Here is a 16,608-nt window from a genome sequence, read left to right on the forward strand (position 1 = left end):
GTCAAATTTTACAATTGTTAAGATCAATATTGTTGTTCGATGAACTGATAATGATGACAAATAAATGTCGTGATCATTAAAAAAGTTATATGATAAATTTCCAACTTGAAGACAAGTACATTAATAGCTTACATGTTACTTTGATTGCACAAACCATGGGTAGAAATTCCAAAGATCGAGTCAAAAACATTTTAAAAAGAGCCATACACAAATTATTCCTTTTAAAATGCATTGACCAATTAGAACGTAGAGTAAGAATATCCATATAAACTCGGTAGTGAATTTAGGGGCCCAGAAATCCGAAGAGCATTTTATTTTCAAGAATGCCCAAACCCTGGATTTGGAAGTTGTATCCAAGTATAAGAAGAACGTTTTATAACTGGACATTTCATATCCATTGGTATCGTCATGGTGACGATCATTTCCAAGTTACAAGAAAACCTACAGGTAGCTTTTTATGAAAACCATTGGGCTCTATCTATATCTGGAAATGTAAAATGAACAATACATAATATACGAGGACGGAGAAGTGAAGACGGTAGAACGTAATATCAGTAGAATAAACATGAGACAACAACCCCATAGGAATATATAAAAACAATGTCAAGGCCACCCATGGGTCTTCGATGAATGAAGAGAAACTCCTGCCACTACATAGTAGGATGCAACTAGTCCCAAAACAACAGTATACACATGTACAGCGAAATACTTGCCTACCATATACTCCAGCAATATAAAAGTAAACTGACAGAGAAAACAAAAAAAAATATGTACAGAGGCCACAAATTCTTAACTTGGGACAGACGGAAACAATGCAGCAGGCTTTAGGTACTGTGGCGTGATAACACCCTCCCCTTTTAAATCTGGCCACTCTGGGTAAAAGTGTTTCCCAATTATGATGTATATTTCCTCTTTATTTCTATTTTTAGATTAATTTCAAGTTGTGAGACATACTTTTCGTCTGTAGTGTTCTTAACTGAACGTAATTTAGAAGAAAAATTGAAAATATGAAAGTAAAATAATGATATAACACGGTCTATATAGCGAATACAAAATATGTCATGCCGACCATTCTTTCAATAATGTAATTTGTTGGCATTAATAAGTATGCTTTTTAATAGTTTTACAAAATATCACAATAGACATTGGTGCCCAACATGATGCACATCGTTATAATGACACACTATTTCATCATTTTAAACAATTGTTTGATCTATCAAAACTGATATTATAATACTTGACAATATGTAGATGTAAAAATAAGATTTATTCATATACTTAAATCAGATACAAGCCTTAGATTTTAAGTACATTAGCACAAATGTAGGTGGATTTTTTTAAAGCCTACTCACATGTTGAATAAAATCCGATCAGATACAGAAATCTTGTCAATACTGTAAAGCCTCGTGCAGGCACGGATGTCAAAAGAATAGGCCTACAACAGTGCTAAGCTTGTCGTAAAAGGCGACTAAATAGCGCTCAACACTAATCCGGGGCAATGGCGCTCTGCCCACAGAGTAACTTTTTTGTGTTCTCCAGATGGTTAAATATTGTATCACTCGCAGGCTATATACTGGTGTTTTAAGGTTATAAGGAAAACCTGACCGAAAATAGAATTAAAACAATCCCAGTTACTTTGATGCTTACTTGAGATTGGTATTAAAATGCTGAGTACAAACTGTCCAATGATTTATAAGAGTTGTGTATCTTAAGGTTGATTTACTTCCTTAATCATAGTTCAAAGTTTACAGGCATTGAAATATAAAGAAACGATGTTAAGGCAAATATATATTTTTTAAATAATCTATCTAGAAAGGAACAACAACAGGTCGTAAATATTGTTTTATTTCTCTCTTAGAACCTATAGTCCTGTGAGTGTTAAGTGAGTTCAGGCTTAGTATTGGTATATACGATTAATGAATTAATTGTTGTTAACAACAGTCCATATCCTTGGACAGAACATTATTCTTATAACGAGGCACTGAAAAGACACTTATGATTTATAATAAATTGTTCATTCTAAGTTCCCTAGCATGTTAAACTATATAAGAACTGATCAGAGTTCTTTTTAAAAAATTATTTTTTGTGCTATTTTGTAGTCATTTTTTCCTACGTGTATATACCTCTGACATCTCGGCCAAAGTTTGAATGCGAGACTTGCTATTTAAAACAGTCTCTGCGTCTGCATTAAGTCTTACAAAAAGACCTCACATCCTAACTGCACGTGTCATTTCCGTTATATTTCACTTCAGACAGAACGATTTTGAGCCATTCGTGTTTCAGAAAGAGTAATCAAGGGAACCAAGGTTATAGCGCTAATCAAAAGAATGTAATCCGGGGACAAAGACCAGACATGGAAAACAGACATAGGCAAAAAAGAACATAAAGTAACTAAAATCATACATACAAAGTAACAAAAGTAAATGAGCAACTCGGACTCCACTAAAAACTGGGAGCATGGACCAGGTGCACCGGTAGGGTAAGCGTCCTCTACTTTTCTAGAAACACCCGCCGAGTTGCTCATAAAAAGTCAAGTTCCGGGGTAGACAAACGAGGAAAGGAAAACTATGACCCGTTGAATAAATCAGTTTTCATGGTGCAGATCGATACACCATAACGATCCACGAGTTCATGATGACGACCATAAAACTTCTGTAGTGATGACTTCAATCTTGTAGCAACATAACCCTGTTCCAGAAGCCTATTTGTTAGAGTTCTAGCGCGATACAAAAAGTCTGCGTAGTTTCGGCAAGCTCTGGCATAACGTATGAGTTGTGATATGAACACTCCATACGCAGGAGCCGAAGGGATGTTGCCACATATGAAAGGAAAGTTGACAATTCTGAATGAAAAGTCATCACGTTTGTCGTAAAGTTTGGTCAATAGTTTTCCTTTACCATCGATTTCTAAGTGTAGGTCAAGATATGAGCATCGACATATATACAGGACGCCGCTTGTGCTTCTTCTCCCTGTTTACTCAAATAAATCAAAGTTGTCTTTTCTAGCAACTATAGGATGACATTTACAAGACCGTCATCGATGGAAAAACATTTTTCAAAGCACCCTCAGTGAACTCATTCAACATATTGAAACCTGTGACCTGTTATGTTGCTTACATTGAATTATTAAAAGAGGCAAATTTTCACATTAACTATCTTATGGATTGGTATTTAATTTTGTAACCTCAAATTTTAACTAATAAACTGGTCAAGTTGGAGTGTTACGGTGTATCTATCTGCACCATGAAAACCGATTTGTTCGACGTGTCATAGTTTTCCTTACCTCTTCCCCGGACTTGACTTTTTAAGAGAATTTCGGCGGTTATTTCTAGAAAAGCAGTGGACGCTGACCCTACCGGTGCACCTGGTGCATGTTCCCAGTTTTTAGTGGAGTTCGAGTTGCTTTTGTTACTTTGTATGTATTAGTTAATTATTGTTTTCCATGTCTAGCCGTTGTCATTGGATTACATTATTCAGAGTGCACGATTTTTTTTCATGTAACAACAACATTGTTTATAGCTTTTTATGGAAGAAATGTTTGTATGTAACAGATAAGCAGTTAAGTTAATGAAACGTGCATTTTAATTTAAATACATGAGCAGTGACTTCTAAATTTATTTTAAAATTTCCAACGTGAAAATGATATTAAGCTTCATCCGGAACCTACAAAATAAAACAATAATTAGGTATGATCTTATCTAGGAATTTAGTTGTTTAGTCGTAGTTTATCAAAACGTATTCTTTAGAAATGTAAAAGTTTTGTTTTTGTTAAGTTTAGAATTCGTGAATAATTAAAGAACGTCTTAGTAAGAAATGAACACCAAATATTTCTGCCTGAAAGACCAAACCTTGAAACACCACGAAGAGTGTTTCTCGCGAAATAATGCGTCTGGATAGACAACATGTTGCACTCACACTTATATTTCAATTGCAGTTTCGGTATGATAAACAATTCATTGTACAAGCAGATGTGTTGTTTACTCTAAATAATATATACTGTACATGTGCCAGGGTTTATGTTAGACTAAAAATTAAATGTCGTTACAATATCTTGTACAGCTGTAATAGAAAATTCCTAGTCATTACCATTTTCGCCCGACTGTGGAAACAAGACAAACATCTAAATTAGAGGAAAAGTTTTTTGGTATTATTTACAAGTTTTAGCGTGACCAATTATTTCTCCATATTGTAATTGACTTACTTATACCAGGAACTTTGGGAGTTATCTTCGATATTTTAGATACAGATCCATTTTTGTTCGTTACAGTACATTTCCAAAAACCATAATGTTCCCTTGTGACGGTCATATCGAGCACCTGCTTTTCATTTGAATATGTGACGGAAGGCATGGTTGTTGTGTGATCGGCCTGAAATAAAATCGTTCACTGTGAGTTGTGTAAAACACCACATAAATGGATTTTTGAAATCGCTGTAAGTAACAATATCATAGTATTATGCAGTGGTATTCATATCGGCTAAGTCATTGGTTCAAGGCTGGTCATATTCGCCCGAGGCAACTCAGTCAATAAGCAATGAAACCATTGTTAATTTACTATATAATGTTTCATGCAGCTTAGACTGCAGTATTTTTTTAAATAAATAATGTACTCTTTATACCATCACCTTGGGATCTACCTAATACTTATGTTTTATAGACAGGGTCCGCTGTTGTTACATGTATGATAACTTTTAGTGGTAGTATCTGACACCACCTTTAATGTCTATAGATTTTATTTTATGCAGCTCATATTATGGTTTTATTACGTAGTGAATTTCTTATTTGCTCTTCCATATGACCAAGGTTGGTCATATTGATCTAAGGCAGCACCAAATGCCAAAATGACGCGGAAATGACTCGAACAATGTACAAATTACTACGAAATGATATCTTTATCAATTATCTTCAGGTTTTAAGTATGATTTTATGTAGCTTAAACTGCCTAAAATCATTTAGAAAAAAAAATGTACCCTTTATGATATACCTTGGTGACACTTATACTTTACTAGTATTTGTATTGAAAGTAAGGTTCCATTTTTGTCATGATTTTGCATATGTTTTCTTTGCCCAAAATCAAAATAAATATTCTCAGCCAAAGAAATAAAATAAAATAAAATAAAATAAATTAAAAAAAAAAAAACAAAAAAAACAAAAAAAACAAAAAAAAAACCAGCGCATATAAACATACCTTTTCATGTTTCCATTCAATCGTGAACGGCAAATTTTCTATATGAGCAACAAGGCATTGTAGTTGAACATGCTCACCTAATCCAGCAACTTTGTTTTGGGGATAGGCAATCAAGAGAGGTTTTGCTAAAATGAAATAAAATACCCTTGCTTTTAACCAACACAATATTGAACAATATTACCTGGAAGAGTAATCAAGGGAACCAAGGTTATAGCGGTAATCACAAGAATGTAATCCGGGGACACAGACCAGACATGGAAACAGACATACACAACAAAGAACATAAAGTAACTAAAATCATACATACAAAGTAACAAAAGCAAATGAGCAACTCGGACTCCACTAAAAACTGGGGACATGGACCAGGCGCACCGGTAGGGTAAGCGTCCTCTGCTTTTCTAGAAACACCCGCCGAGTAGTTGGCATTTATTTTCACATCAAATTATTTTAATTCGTGATTTAATGCCTGATACTCTTCTAAGTGGTTACATTATCAATTTGTGTAAGTAAATCAGAATTGTTTACTAACCTTATTATTTAAATTTTAAGAACTGGTAAAATCTCAATTCATGTTACAAGTGAAAATATAGAATATATAGACTGAAAAAAAAACACCATTTGTTAGGTGAGTTTTATTCAACATTAATCACTTTACCATTGGCAGTGTCTAAATTTTATGTAGATTGGTACTTAGTATCGGGTAAGTTTGATATAAGGTAAACGATAAGGTATTGAATAACAATGTATGTGAGTACCTTATATTCACTATTATACTAATCATGTTAAATATCTTCATAATCTGATGTGATCAAAGTTCGTACACAAAATTCCCCTATGGTTCGTTTTGGAGTTTTATGTAAAACTTTCTTCCGACACTAAAAATTGCAAATTTTTAGAGTACACGTGTCTATTTCTATTAAAATCCAGCGCTATGCCAAAATGGCAATGGCAACATTCTAAATACGAATCACCGTTTGAAAAGTTTACTATTATAGCAAACACCTTAACGTCCGTATTCATAAGGTATACTTTTCAAGATGAGATCATATTTCTTAACATGCACGTATTATCCTACTAATACACCTGGTAGTCTTACCTATCGATAAACAAGTTCTTTTATGAGTCTTCATCGAAAATTTGATTTTTTGTTTTACTGATGGCAGTGAATTATCAAACATTTAAAAGTAAAATATAGCAAAGGAATACTTGGAGGAGGCTTACCCTACCAGTGCACCTGGTCCATGCTCCCAGTTTTTAGAGGGTTCGAGTTGCTCAATTACTTTTGTTACTTTTGTATTTTTTTATGTTCCTTGTTGTGAGTGTCGGTTTTGCACGTCTGGTCTTTGTCCCTGTATTACGTTCTTTTGATTTCCGCTAGTATAATGGTATCCCATGAGTACTCTTTCGAGAACATCGTTTGTTTAGGTGTGTTTTTCAGTACAACTAGTCATCATTGAAGATTTTAGCTTTTTTTATGCAGATCAATTATCGAAAATGTAAAAATTTGTAAAATGAAGACTTCGGAAACATCGTTTGATTGGTGGGTTTTTCAGTACTATGAATCACCGCTATCATTATAGTGTTTTGTACTACTATATTGATAATAATACAAACCTTGATCAAGGAAACCGCACATTTTAGGATTACAGTAGTTGTCACCGCAACATTTGACACATAAATTGGTCTGATTATTTTGTGTTTCTATGACATCACAAGCCTAAAAGAAATAACAGATCTTATTAGATGAAATTTAAACTTACTACGATTTTGAAAGCTTAACAAAACAAACTAACGATTTCATACCGCACTAGAACTTTTAAAAAGGATCTTTGGAAGCACGCTTTCTATACTCCTAGCGCCCACATTTGCACAGTTGACGCCCATTTCCTAATTCCAAGTAATTTTGCCTCTGTCAATACTTTTTATGAAAGTCAAACCTATAAACGCTTTTGTTGTTACTTATCTTTCATTTACGTTTGAGGGAAATCCGTACAAAGTAGAAGCGCTACCCAAGGCAACAAGCCTTAATAATTATTTTTATCTATGTCTCCTTCTCAAAAATTCCCCGCCCCCTTGTCCGAATTCTTGGGAGTTAAATCTAGTGTTTCATTATATGCCAATTGAATTTAAAGGAAATCCATCATAAAAATGAAGACAATAAGCCTTTACTATTAACATGAACTAAGTCCCCTTCCCAAAAAGTGACTCGATTGAGCTATTTCTGTAGTAATAGGAGTAATAAATTTCATGATATCGTGCACTCGCAACTTCAGTGCTGTACATTCGTATATGATGTGCATAATTATATATCACTACTCCATATGTTTTGCAGATATAGGTGCCATAGAACCGTCATATTCTAACTTAATACGAGATCGAAATGTACCTCTTCAATACCATACGATTGCACATGTGTTTTTTTACTTGTATGGGAGCGGGAAGTTTACATTAAAAGAAGAAATGATCGGTTAGCATTGAATTTTCTGTAACATGGCAACTAAACTGTTACCAAACTTTGAAGAAATTCGTAACAACCTGGAGATTCTATACAAGAGGACAAGAATAAATAATTATTTTCAATAAGTCCCCCCAAAAAGCCCCCCCCCCTTTTACTGATTTCTGTAAAGTAATAATCTAATCCAATCATTTATTGTTAGTAATCATTAAAACATTTTGAAGAGAATGTGTCAAAAATAAAGGCGTTTACTGTGGTATTTCTACTCTTTTTTGTAAGACAATGAACGACGGGGATATGATTGCAATGTTTTTGTAGTGTATTATCTTTAATGTAGTCACTTGCAGTAGTTCCCGTATAATCCTTGTCGATCATATTTCTCAGACTTTCTGAATTTAGATTTATTCTTTCCGAATTATATAATAATTCTGAAAGGATTTAAATCTCTCGTTTTCAACTGTGTCTTTAGTTGAATTTATATTTAATTATATAAGAATATCAAATAAAAAATACCACTTTCCGTTGACATCCTAGCTGATACCGGAGTTCGTTGTTGACGTCTAACTGTCTCCGAACTGTGGAACATTTCTGAAAGAATTGGTCACTTTAAGATGGAGGTCCATCCAGAAACCAGGCAATGGGTGGCACATATTATATATATGACATATTTTGTTCAGTGATCACCCATTACATTTCCGAGCCATTACATTGAAACAAAAAGTTCAGTGGGATAAAATGTTCCATGTGTCACCCATATCATAGGATTTGGCCGAGTTTTACATGGACATCATCTTAAACGTATGTCGTTTAGTACAGCTAATAGCACGCATGATCATAGGATCTGCCAGAGTTTTACATAGTTAATAACACGCATGATCAGTACACATCACTCACGACAAACTTATACAGCAAAATCTAACCCCTTTTTATTTAAAAATTGGATCGGAGAGGTGTTCGGTTTCCAGAGATTAAAAATACATTCCAGTTGATACAAAGGGTGTGGTGTAGGCCGGTCGTCGGATGATCCAGGGTTCTGTTTGGACTAGTTTCTCTATAACATCGAGTAACTACAATAACTAAGGGTTTTAGTTTTGGTTATTTTACAAAGCTATTTTACAATTTTCTTTCGTTGACGTATGATTCTCATTTATAATCGCTTTTAAATAATTTTCTTTTTTCTTTCGACAATACACCATTTTCTTGTTAACTGCTTGGTAGTTAATGATCATGTTCAATATACACTTCAGGGAGGAAAATCATTTTTGTTCTACTTCAAGCCTTACCTTCTTGTATCGACTGTCCCTGTCCCGCAGTTAACACTAAAACGTCTATATGATTTTTGCAAGGAACAGAGTGATGTACATTACAACTGGTTCCTCAAATATATTTAAATAGGTATAGTGGAATGAAATAACTACCAATGTAAGAGAAGATCACATGCTCTCGTCTTTATTCGTGTTTAATTAATTTGGGAACAAGGGCGTTGGCGATATCATAGATAAGTTGTAATTTTTTTATCTTTACGTTACTATCGTATTTTTCTCTAACTAATTCTTACCTCTTTCAATCCTTCCTATAATTTAACTTCAAATAATAAAGCACACAATGTATTATGATGTTATCATAAATTTAAAATTACGTCTATCAGTGATACATGTAAACGTTCCAACCATTCAAAGGAGAAATTATAAATCAACTTAAAAGCGCTTACGTAATCAAGTCCACACAGTGTAGTATAGGTACAATCTTCAGGTCGTATTACATCATCACATTTAAAACATTCGATCATATTGGTGACGGCGGCTGGAAAATAGGCGCTTATGAACAAACACGTAAAAATACAATATTTTCAGGCCTAAGCATTTTTTCTACTTTTGATGCATTGAACCTGGTTCTCTCAGCATATTATCATGGAAACACAATATATTTTATTATATTGAAATGTACTTTTTATGGGCTAACTTAAAATCAATGTGTTGATTATGAATTCAAGTTCACATCTGTTTACTTCTAAAACTCAATCATAACAAATCATTACGTTTTCTGATATTACACATTATAAAATGATACCTTTCCTCTTTGTTAAAACATTGAATCTTACTTCATATAAATAAACCTAATGCAAAACTATCCCCTTTCCCATTTCTCATACGTAACTGCACATTTAAGAACAGTGATTATAATTAATTCATAACAGCATTACCATCATTACAACGGTAGACAAAATACCAATACAAATATAAACAACCTCTTTTAGCCTTTCAATTCACGGATTAGTTCAGGCTATTTATCTCCGGCTCATCGTTTACTAAGTTCGAACGTATGTTCTTTTGCTTCCTCTTTCAGTTTAAGATTTTATTTATTTTTGTTTAAGTGGTTGTACTGATGATTTTAATTATGCATTAAATGCTGATCAGAAAATTTTCTAAAATTCAACCATAATTCAAGACCCCAAGTAATACTTACGTCTTTTAGTGCATAAATGTTTGTTGCACAACTCCCCTTTACAGCACTGTAGACAGTTGACATAAACTCTCCTATTTCGGGATTTTGGTTCATCTAATTCTCTCTTCCCACTAATTGACGACAGTTGCTGGCAGATCTTCAGTTAAATGAATAAAGAAGTTTTATTTAAATTTTAATAAGATAGCAGTATTTACAAAAAAAAACATGAGGGGATTTATGCCTGTCAACAACAGTTACATATTTCATACATCAGCACCATGAAAACTGATTTATTTAACGGGTCATAGTTTTCCTTTCCTCGTTTGTCTACCCCGGACTTGACTTTTTATGAGCAACTCGGCGGGTGTTTCTAGAAAAGCAGAGGACGCTTACCCTACCGGTGCACCTGGTCTATGTTCCCAGTTTTTAGTGGAGTCCGAATTGCTCATTTACTTTTGTTACTTTGTTGTGTATGTCTGTTTTCCATGTCTGGTCTTTGTCCCTGGATTACATTTTTTTGATTACCGCTATAACCTTGGTTCCCTTGATTACTTGTACTTCAAAAATTACAATTATGGGTGTGCATGAAATTTGCATTTTGCAAGAATGCAAATTGTATGGTTAATTTACTTGGGAGAAGAATTCCAAGTTTCCTAAAAAATATATAAATAAATCGATAGATAGATAAATAAAAAAAATATTTAAAAAAAATACAGATCTACATACAAAATCTTCAGAACATGTATCAGGGGCGGATTGAAAACTTGAAGTGACAAAGATGCCAAGGACTCCGAGCGCTGGATGTAAACATTTATGTAGACCATGCAGTTCTTGTAGACGGTGCGTTGACTTGTAACAGTATAGTTATTCGTTGCTTGGCATTTGGTGGATTACTGTCTCATTGACAATCATACCACATCTCCTATTTTTGTATTAAACATTCCTTGTTATCTTCACGTGTTACTTAAATCTGTTATCGAATTGTTTCCATCCGGATTTCTTCTTTCAAAATGCAACCAGGCATGCTACGTCCCAAATTAATTCGACCCTATATATAGATTCCAAAAATGCCCATTTTCGACTTACATTTTTAGAAATGCATCCTGATTCATATAAAACATTCCCAATTGATCCCGTGCTCCTTCTGGTATAACATTCCTAAATAAATAAAAACTAAGCTTAAATAAGTTATGATCACGGTGTACCTAATGCTGTTATCGGCAATGCATGAACTCTTAACTACTAATGAAATAGAAGAAAATGTATACTTGAATGTTCTAATAATTTTGATTATTAAAATTAATTCGTATTAAGTAATTAGCATATTTGGTAAAAATCTCTTAAAAAATTATTTATGTGAGATGTAGATAAAGAGAAAAAAATAGTATGTGTATTTTTCACGAAGACAGCTAACAGTGGCGGATCCAGTGGACCCAGGCATGAGATCGCTCCCCCTTTTGGTGGAAATACTGCAATACAATGTATATGTTTTTTTTTTTAAGTTTTTTAAACAACTTACGGAATAACGTTTTGAGTAGCGACATTTAAAAACAGACAGGAGATGATTCATGCATATCATAAACCCACAGATTTCACTTTCTTATTCAGAAACTCTTTATCAGTCTCAGATTCTCTTTCTGTTGTTGCACTTTTGAGATAAAGATTATATAGATTACACATGAAATTAAAACTTTGCACGAATTGTTGTTCTTAATACTGTGTAAGTACTGTTATTCGTGGGGTACCAATTGTCGTGGTTTTCGTGTGTAGGCTAAACCACGAAATTTGGTTCATAAAGAAAAGGAGATTGATTTAAATTGATGTGTATACTAAACGCCTCAATACCACGAATTCAAGAATCCACGAACATGCGTTTCTTTCCTAATTCACCAAAATTGGTATCCACAAATTAAAGTACTTTTACAGTATGCTTTAGATTTGGTTGATTTTATTATGAGATGGACATACGGTTTTCTCAGAAATACAGATCTGTATACAGAAAAGACTATTGTTCCATAAATATTATAGCATCTGAAGACCGATAAAACATCGTTTTTTACACCTCGAATCACTTCTCCCACTGCAGTGTGCGAATTTTATATGGAAGGGAACTTAATTCGCAAAACAGAAGTAGGTAATAACCTGTTATCCGTTATGTGAAAAAGTATGTTTTCTGCGTGATTTGAAAGTTTCATGTTTTATGAGTTTTAATATGCATAAAACGAATATTTCCATATGGGTTCCTATTTGTAGTCCTGTATTCGCTAGTAGGTAGTAACCAGCCGCTGCCATTTCTGTAAGATATATGACTGTATATCATTCGAAAAGTGAAACTTGTTTTAGAAGATTTTCTTGTTATTCCTTCTATAGTCCCTACTGCGGGGCGGACAATGACATACGTAATAAAAACTTCCGCTAGACAAATTATCTTTTCTACCCCAATCAAGTAACAATCTTGCATGCTCATCAATCAAATGGGTCTATTTAAACATAATTATTTACCTCATGATCGCCACAGGTAACTACGTGTGCACAATCCTCCATCTTAGGAACACCTTCACACTGGAAGCACTTAGTTTGGTTTCCAGCTATGTAAATATCAGCATTAAGCAGTCATTTAATAGGGTACATATTGCTCTGCTATTCTATAGAATTATTGCGTAAGGTTTTCCATATCAGCTTAGTCATTGGTCCGAGGCTAGCCCTATTTTTTTTATGCTTACCCGTAACGTTTTATAGCCATTTTGGCTCGAACACTGATAAAGTCTAAATCGTTTCTTCATGAATTCAATTTAAAATGTTTTTGAGATAATAAAATAATTCTCCCACCTACTTACCCTATTTTGTCTTGCTGGTAGTAGGAGACAAGACTTTTATTTGCTTTGCCCTTAGCTTATTTTAATGGTATTTGGCGCAGAAAAGGAAGCTTTCACCATTCGAGTGCTGTACGTCATGTCAACACTACTAGAATATTATTTAGTGTATGAACAATGATAGCAAATCTTTAAAAAAAAATACATATGTGTACACAGGAAAAATTATTTCACATGATTTTCACACGAATTTCACATGATTTTCACCTGAATTGAGCAAACAAACTAAGTGACAGAGTTCACGTGAAATTCGGGTGAATGGAGTCGTCACGTGAAATTCACACGAAATGTTCACATGAAATTCGTGTTTAGTGAATTTCACATGAAAATTATTTTAATTTCATATGAAAATAAAGAATATAAAAACTCACATTTAAAGTGAAATGAAAGAGAAAAACATTCAAAAGCAAAATCGAGAAGATTATTTTAAATTAATAACAGAGCTGTACACAGGCAAATATTTTATATGTGAAGTTCATGTGATCTTCACATGCAATTAACGTGATTTTCACGTGAAATTCACTTAACACACTTTCATGCTATCAATTCACGTGAATTTCATGTGAAGACTCGATTCACCTGAATTTAACATGAAATTTATCACGAAGTTTATTTGCTCAATTTAGGTGAAAATCATGTGAAATTCATGAGAAAATCACGTAAAATATTTTTCCTGTGTAGGAATGCTGTCTTTAAAATCGTACGTCATATCTAATGGAAAATCTATTGTAAATCAATAAGCCTGCTTTTCCATAGCAATGAACTGTATAATTTGCTGTACTATGAAAGAAGTAGAAACTTTTCCTTACCACCATATACGGTGACAAGACTTAGTTGTAAACAGACTAAGCTGAGTATCAATGTTTCCAGTATACCTTGAATAAAATAAAGCAACAATTTCATTTAGATTCAATCCGACATTTCGTTTGCAGTGCCTGTACCAAGTCAGGACCATTAATATTGTGCCATCAGCTGTGCCGGTGGTGTAATATCTATTATGCCAGACTATTTTGGACTTGATTATGAATCGGATTAGTGTTCGGTAATTTTGTTGTTACCCTTATCGTTAATGTTTACAATCTGACAATTCAAATGCTATATACGGAGGTATGGGAGTAGAATAAACCATTTTCCCCCTTTTTTTGGTATGGAGTCAAAATTAAATCTTATCATAATATCATAGGAGGAACACAAAAGTTGTGAAATTTCAGGGAAAACAAATAGTTCTTTGGCAAAAAACGTTCTCGTTAGACAATGCAAAACCATTACTATACGAAGGCACTTCTATATATTATTATTGTAGATATTCTAGATATTTAGAATGGGATGTTATCTTAAAGATCTAGAATAGCATGCATTTTACATCGTCCCGATAAAAGTTCCTCTGATTTATTACATAAAAACAACAACAAAACCAAACTAAAACAAAATTAACAGCAACAACAAAAAATACCGGATATGTAAAAATGACGTCATCAGCATAAAGCATATTCAACAAAATATTTCTTTGACTTAATTATAAAACACTATAAAATCATGATTCTTCGGGTTAAGAGACAACATTCCCATTGTATTTTATTGTTTATACAATCGGTGTTGTTGCTATAATAATACCTCGTTGTCCCATCTGTAAATCAACTCGATGGGTGCTTCTAGAAAAGCAGTGGACGCTTACCCTACTGATGCACCTGGTCCATGCTCCAGTTTTTAGTGGATTTTAGTGGAGTCCGAGTTGCTCATTTACTTTTGTTACTTTGTATGTATTTTCTTTTAAGTTACTTTATGTTTTTTTGTTGTTGTGCTTGTCTGTTTTCCGTGTCTGGTCTCTGTCCCTGGATTACATTCTTTTGATTTCCGCTAGAATCGTGGTTCCCTTGATTACTCATTGACATGTCTTAGATACGAATTTGTAATGTCACTACATATGTAAACTTATCATTGTGGGGTTCTAAAGTGCATGTCATGTTATGTAATATCAAAAATAGAAAGCTAATATGCTTATAATAAGCACTTCAGTTAACTTCCGGTAATGCATAAATTGAAATTGTTTCTTGTAATTATCTGATTAATACTAGAGGGAAAAAAAACGCATAAAGGTCATCTTCTTTCCGGATCGTATGAACTGAATGATAGTACATGTTCATTTACATACACATCCAGACTTTTCTCTTAGAAGTATCTATAAATGGGAAATTTTGAGCCAAGTAAGATATAACTGCGCCAAAACAAACTTTGCTTTCTACAAAAGTATAGACATACCTGCCATTTTTACCTTGTGACCCCAAGGAAAGATTGTTCTTATCTATGTCCCGAATTATCAAGTCTTAAGTTTAGGTTAAGTTTATGTATATATCATACTTTATGTAATGTTCGTGTCACAATATAACATGTTTTTCTATGACGTCATTTTTCTTGAGTAAAACATCTATCTTAACCGGACACCTATGTATGGGTTCGATTATTGCGTGTAAAAAAAATCTGTTCATAAAATTAAACGCATGTTCCTAAATATGTACTAATAAAAATGAAATATATGTTTATTAAAATGAAATTTGTTTATAAAAATGAAATATATATTCATTAAATGAAAAATATTTTCAAAAAAATAAAATATTTGATCATAAAACCAAATATGCATTCATTCAACAATGTATATGTTCATAACAACAAATAAATAAATTTGTTCAATAATTTACTTTTTGTGATAGCTCTATGGTACCTATAAAATGCCATGGCGAAAAAGAAACTAGATGAACCGAAAAGACACGAAAGAAACCGGAAATGATATTTTTTGGATACGCAAAGACGGTGAACATTTTCCGGAATTAAACAATTCAAATAACCAGACGGTTTATTAATTCGTTACCGTGAATACATGTAACACTTGTTGCTATGGAAGTTAACATTTTTTACAAGTATAAATACAGTTTATCTGACAAAAGGGAGTCTATTTTTTAATGGTAATCGTCTGGATAATTTTCAATTTGGATTGTCCGAAGATTTTGACATATGATAAAATCAGGAAATATTGATTTGCATCATCCCTGCTACAACTGCACCAATATGGTCATCAACATGTTTGGCAATATACAATGAGTAATTAAAACTCACCAAATGTATGTAGCCTTCGAATTTCTAGTAAATACCATACTCCATCAGCTGTGCTAGTGGAATACTCTTTATAGCTCATGCAATTACTAGAACATCAACTCATAGTACCAGGAGTGTCGGGTTCGATCACCGACTAGTTTTGAATTTTGAAAAGTGAATCGTGCTCTACTGTTATACGTAGTTCAGCATTACAACATGAAATGTACGTATAATGTCCCTCTATGTTTTTTTTAGGTCACACTAGTTTACTTCAGTCCTTCCGCGCGTCTGTCTGAATTTCAGGTACATAGCTTGTCCATATATGTACTAAAATATTATAACTATAGAGTTCATGATCTGGAGCTTTTATATGAATAATATAAATATTCAGTGCAAATTATTTAAATTTTGTAAAATAGTTTCGTCATCCCATATAGTTGGGTTTGAAAATAAGGTCATTTGTGTCTTGCAGGATGAGTTTCCCAGTTTTGATGCAGTCCGGGGTAGCCATAGTTACTAAGTACATTTGATTTTATAAAAATGTGTGTGCGTTTCATTTT

General features: G+C 33.3%; 1 protein-coding gene across 1 annotated transcript; it reads right to left on the bottom strand.

Annotated features, from left to right (window-relative positions):
* Window positions 1-3,600: 3,600 nt before the first annotated feature.
* On the bottom strand, window positions 3,601-15,297 carry LOC148596722 (uncharacterized). The gene is made up of 11 exons (XM_088563788.1): window positions 15,218-15,297; window positions 13,768-13,833; window positions 12,588-12,673; window positions 11,172-11,243; window positions 10,107-10,242; window positions 9,352-9,443; window positions 8,154-8,228; window positions 6,800-6,902; window positions 5,186-5,310; window positions 4,201-4,366; window positions 3,601-3,662 (listed from the first exon to the last, which is right to left on the bottom strand). Exons 1-11 carry the CDS (start codon window positions 15,222-15,224, stop codon window positions 3,652-3,654), a joined length of 939 nt encoding a protein of 312 aa, XP_088419914.1. The 5' UTR covers window positions 15,225-15,297; the 3' UTR covers window positions 3,601-3,651.
* Between the last annotated feature and the right edge of the window lie 1,311 nt (window positions 15,298-16,608).

This window comes from Perna viridis, chromosome 15 (assembly GCF_037379345.1).
Source record: "Perna viridis isolate PV_CMFRI_1.1 ecotype Kerala chromosome 15, ASM3737934v1, whole genome shotgun sequence".
Classification (NCBI taxonomy): Eukaryota; Metazoa; Mollusca; class Bivalvia; order Mytilida; family Mytilidae; genus Perna; species Perna viridis.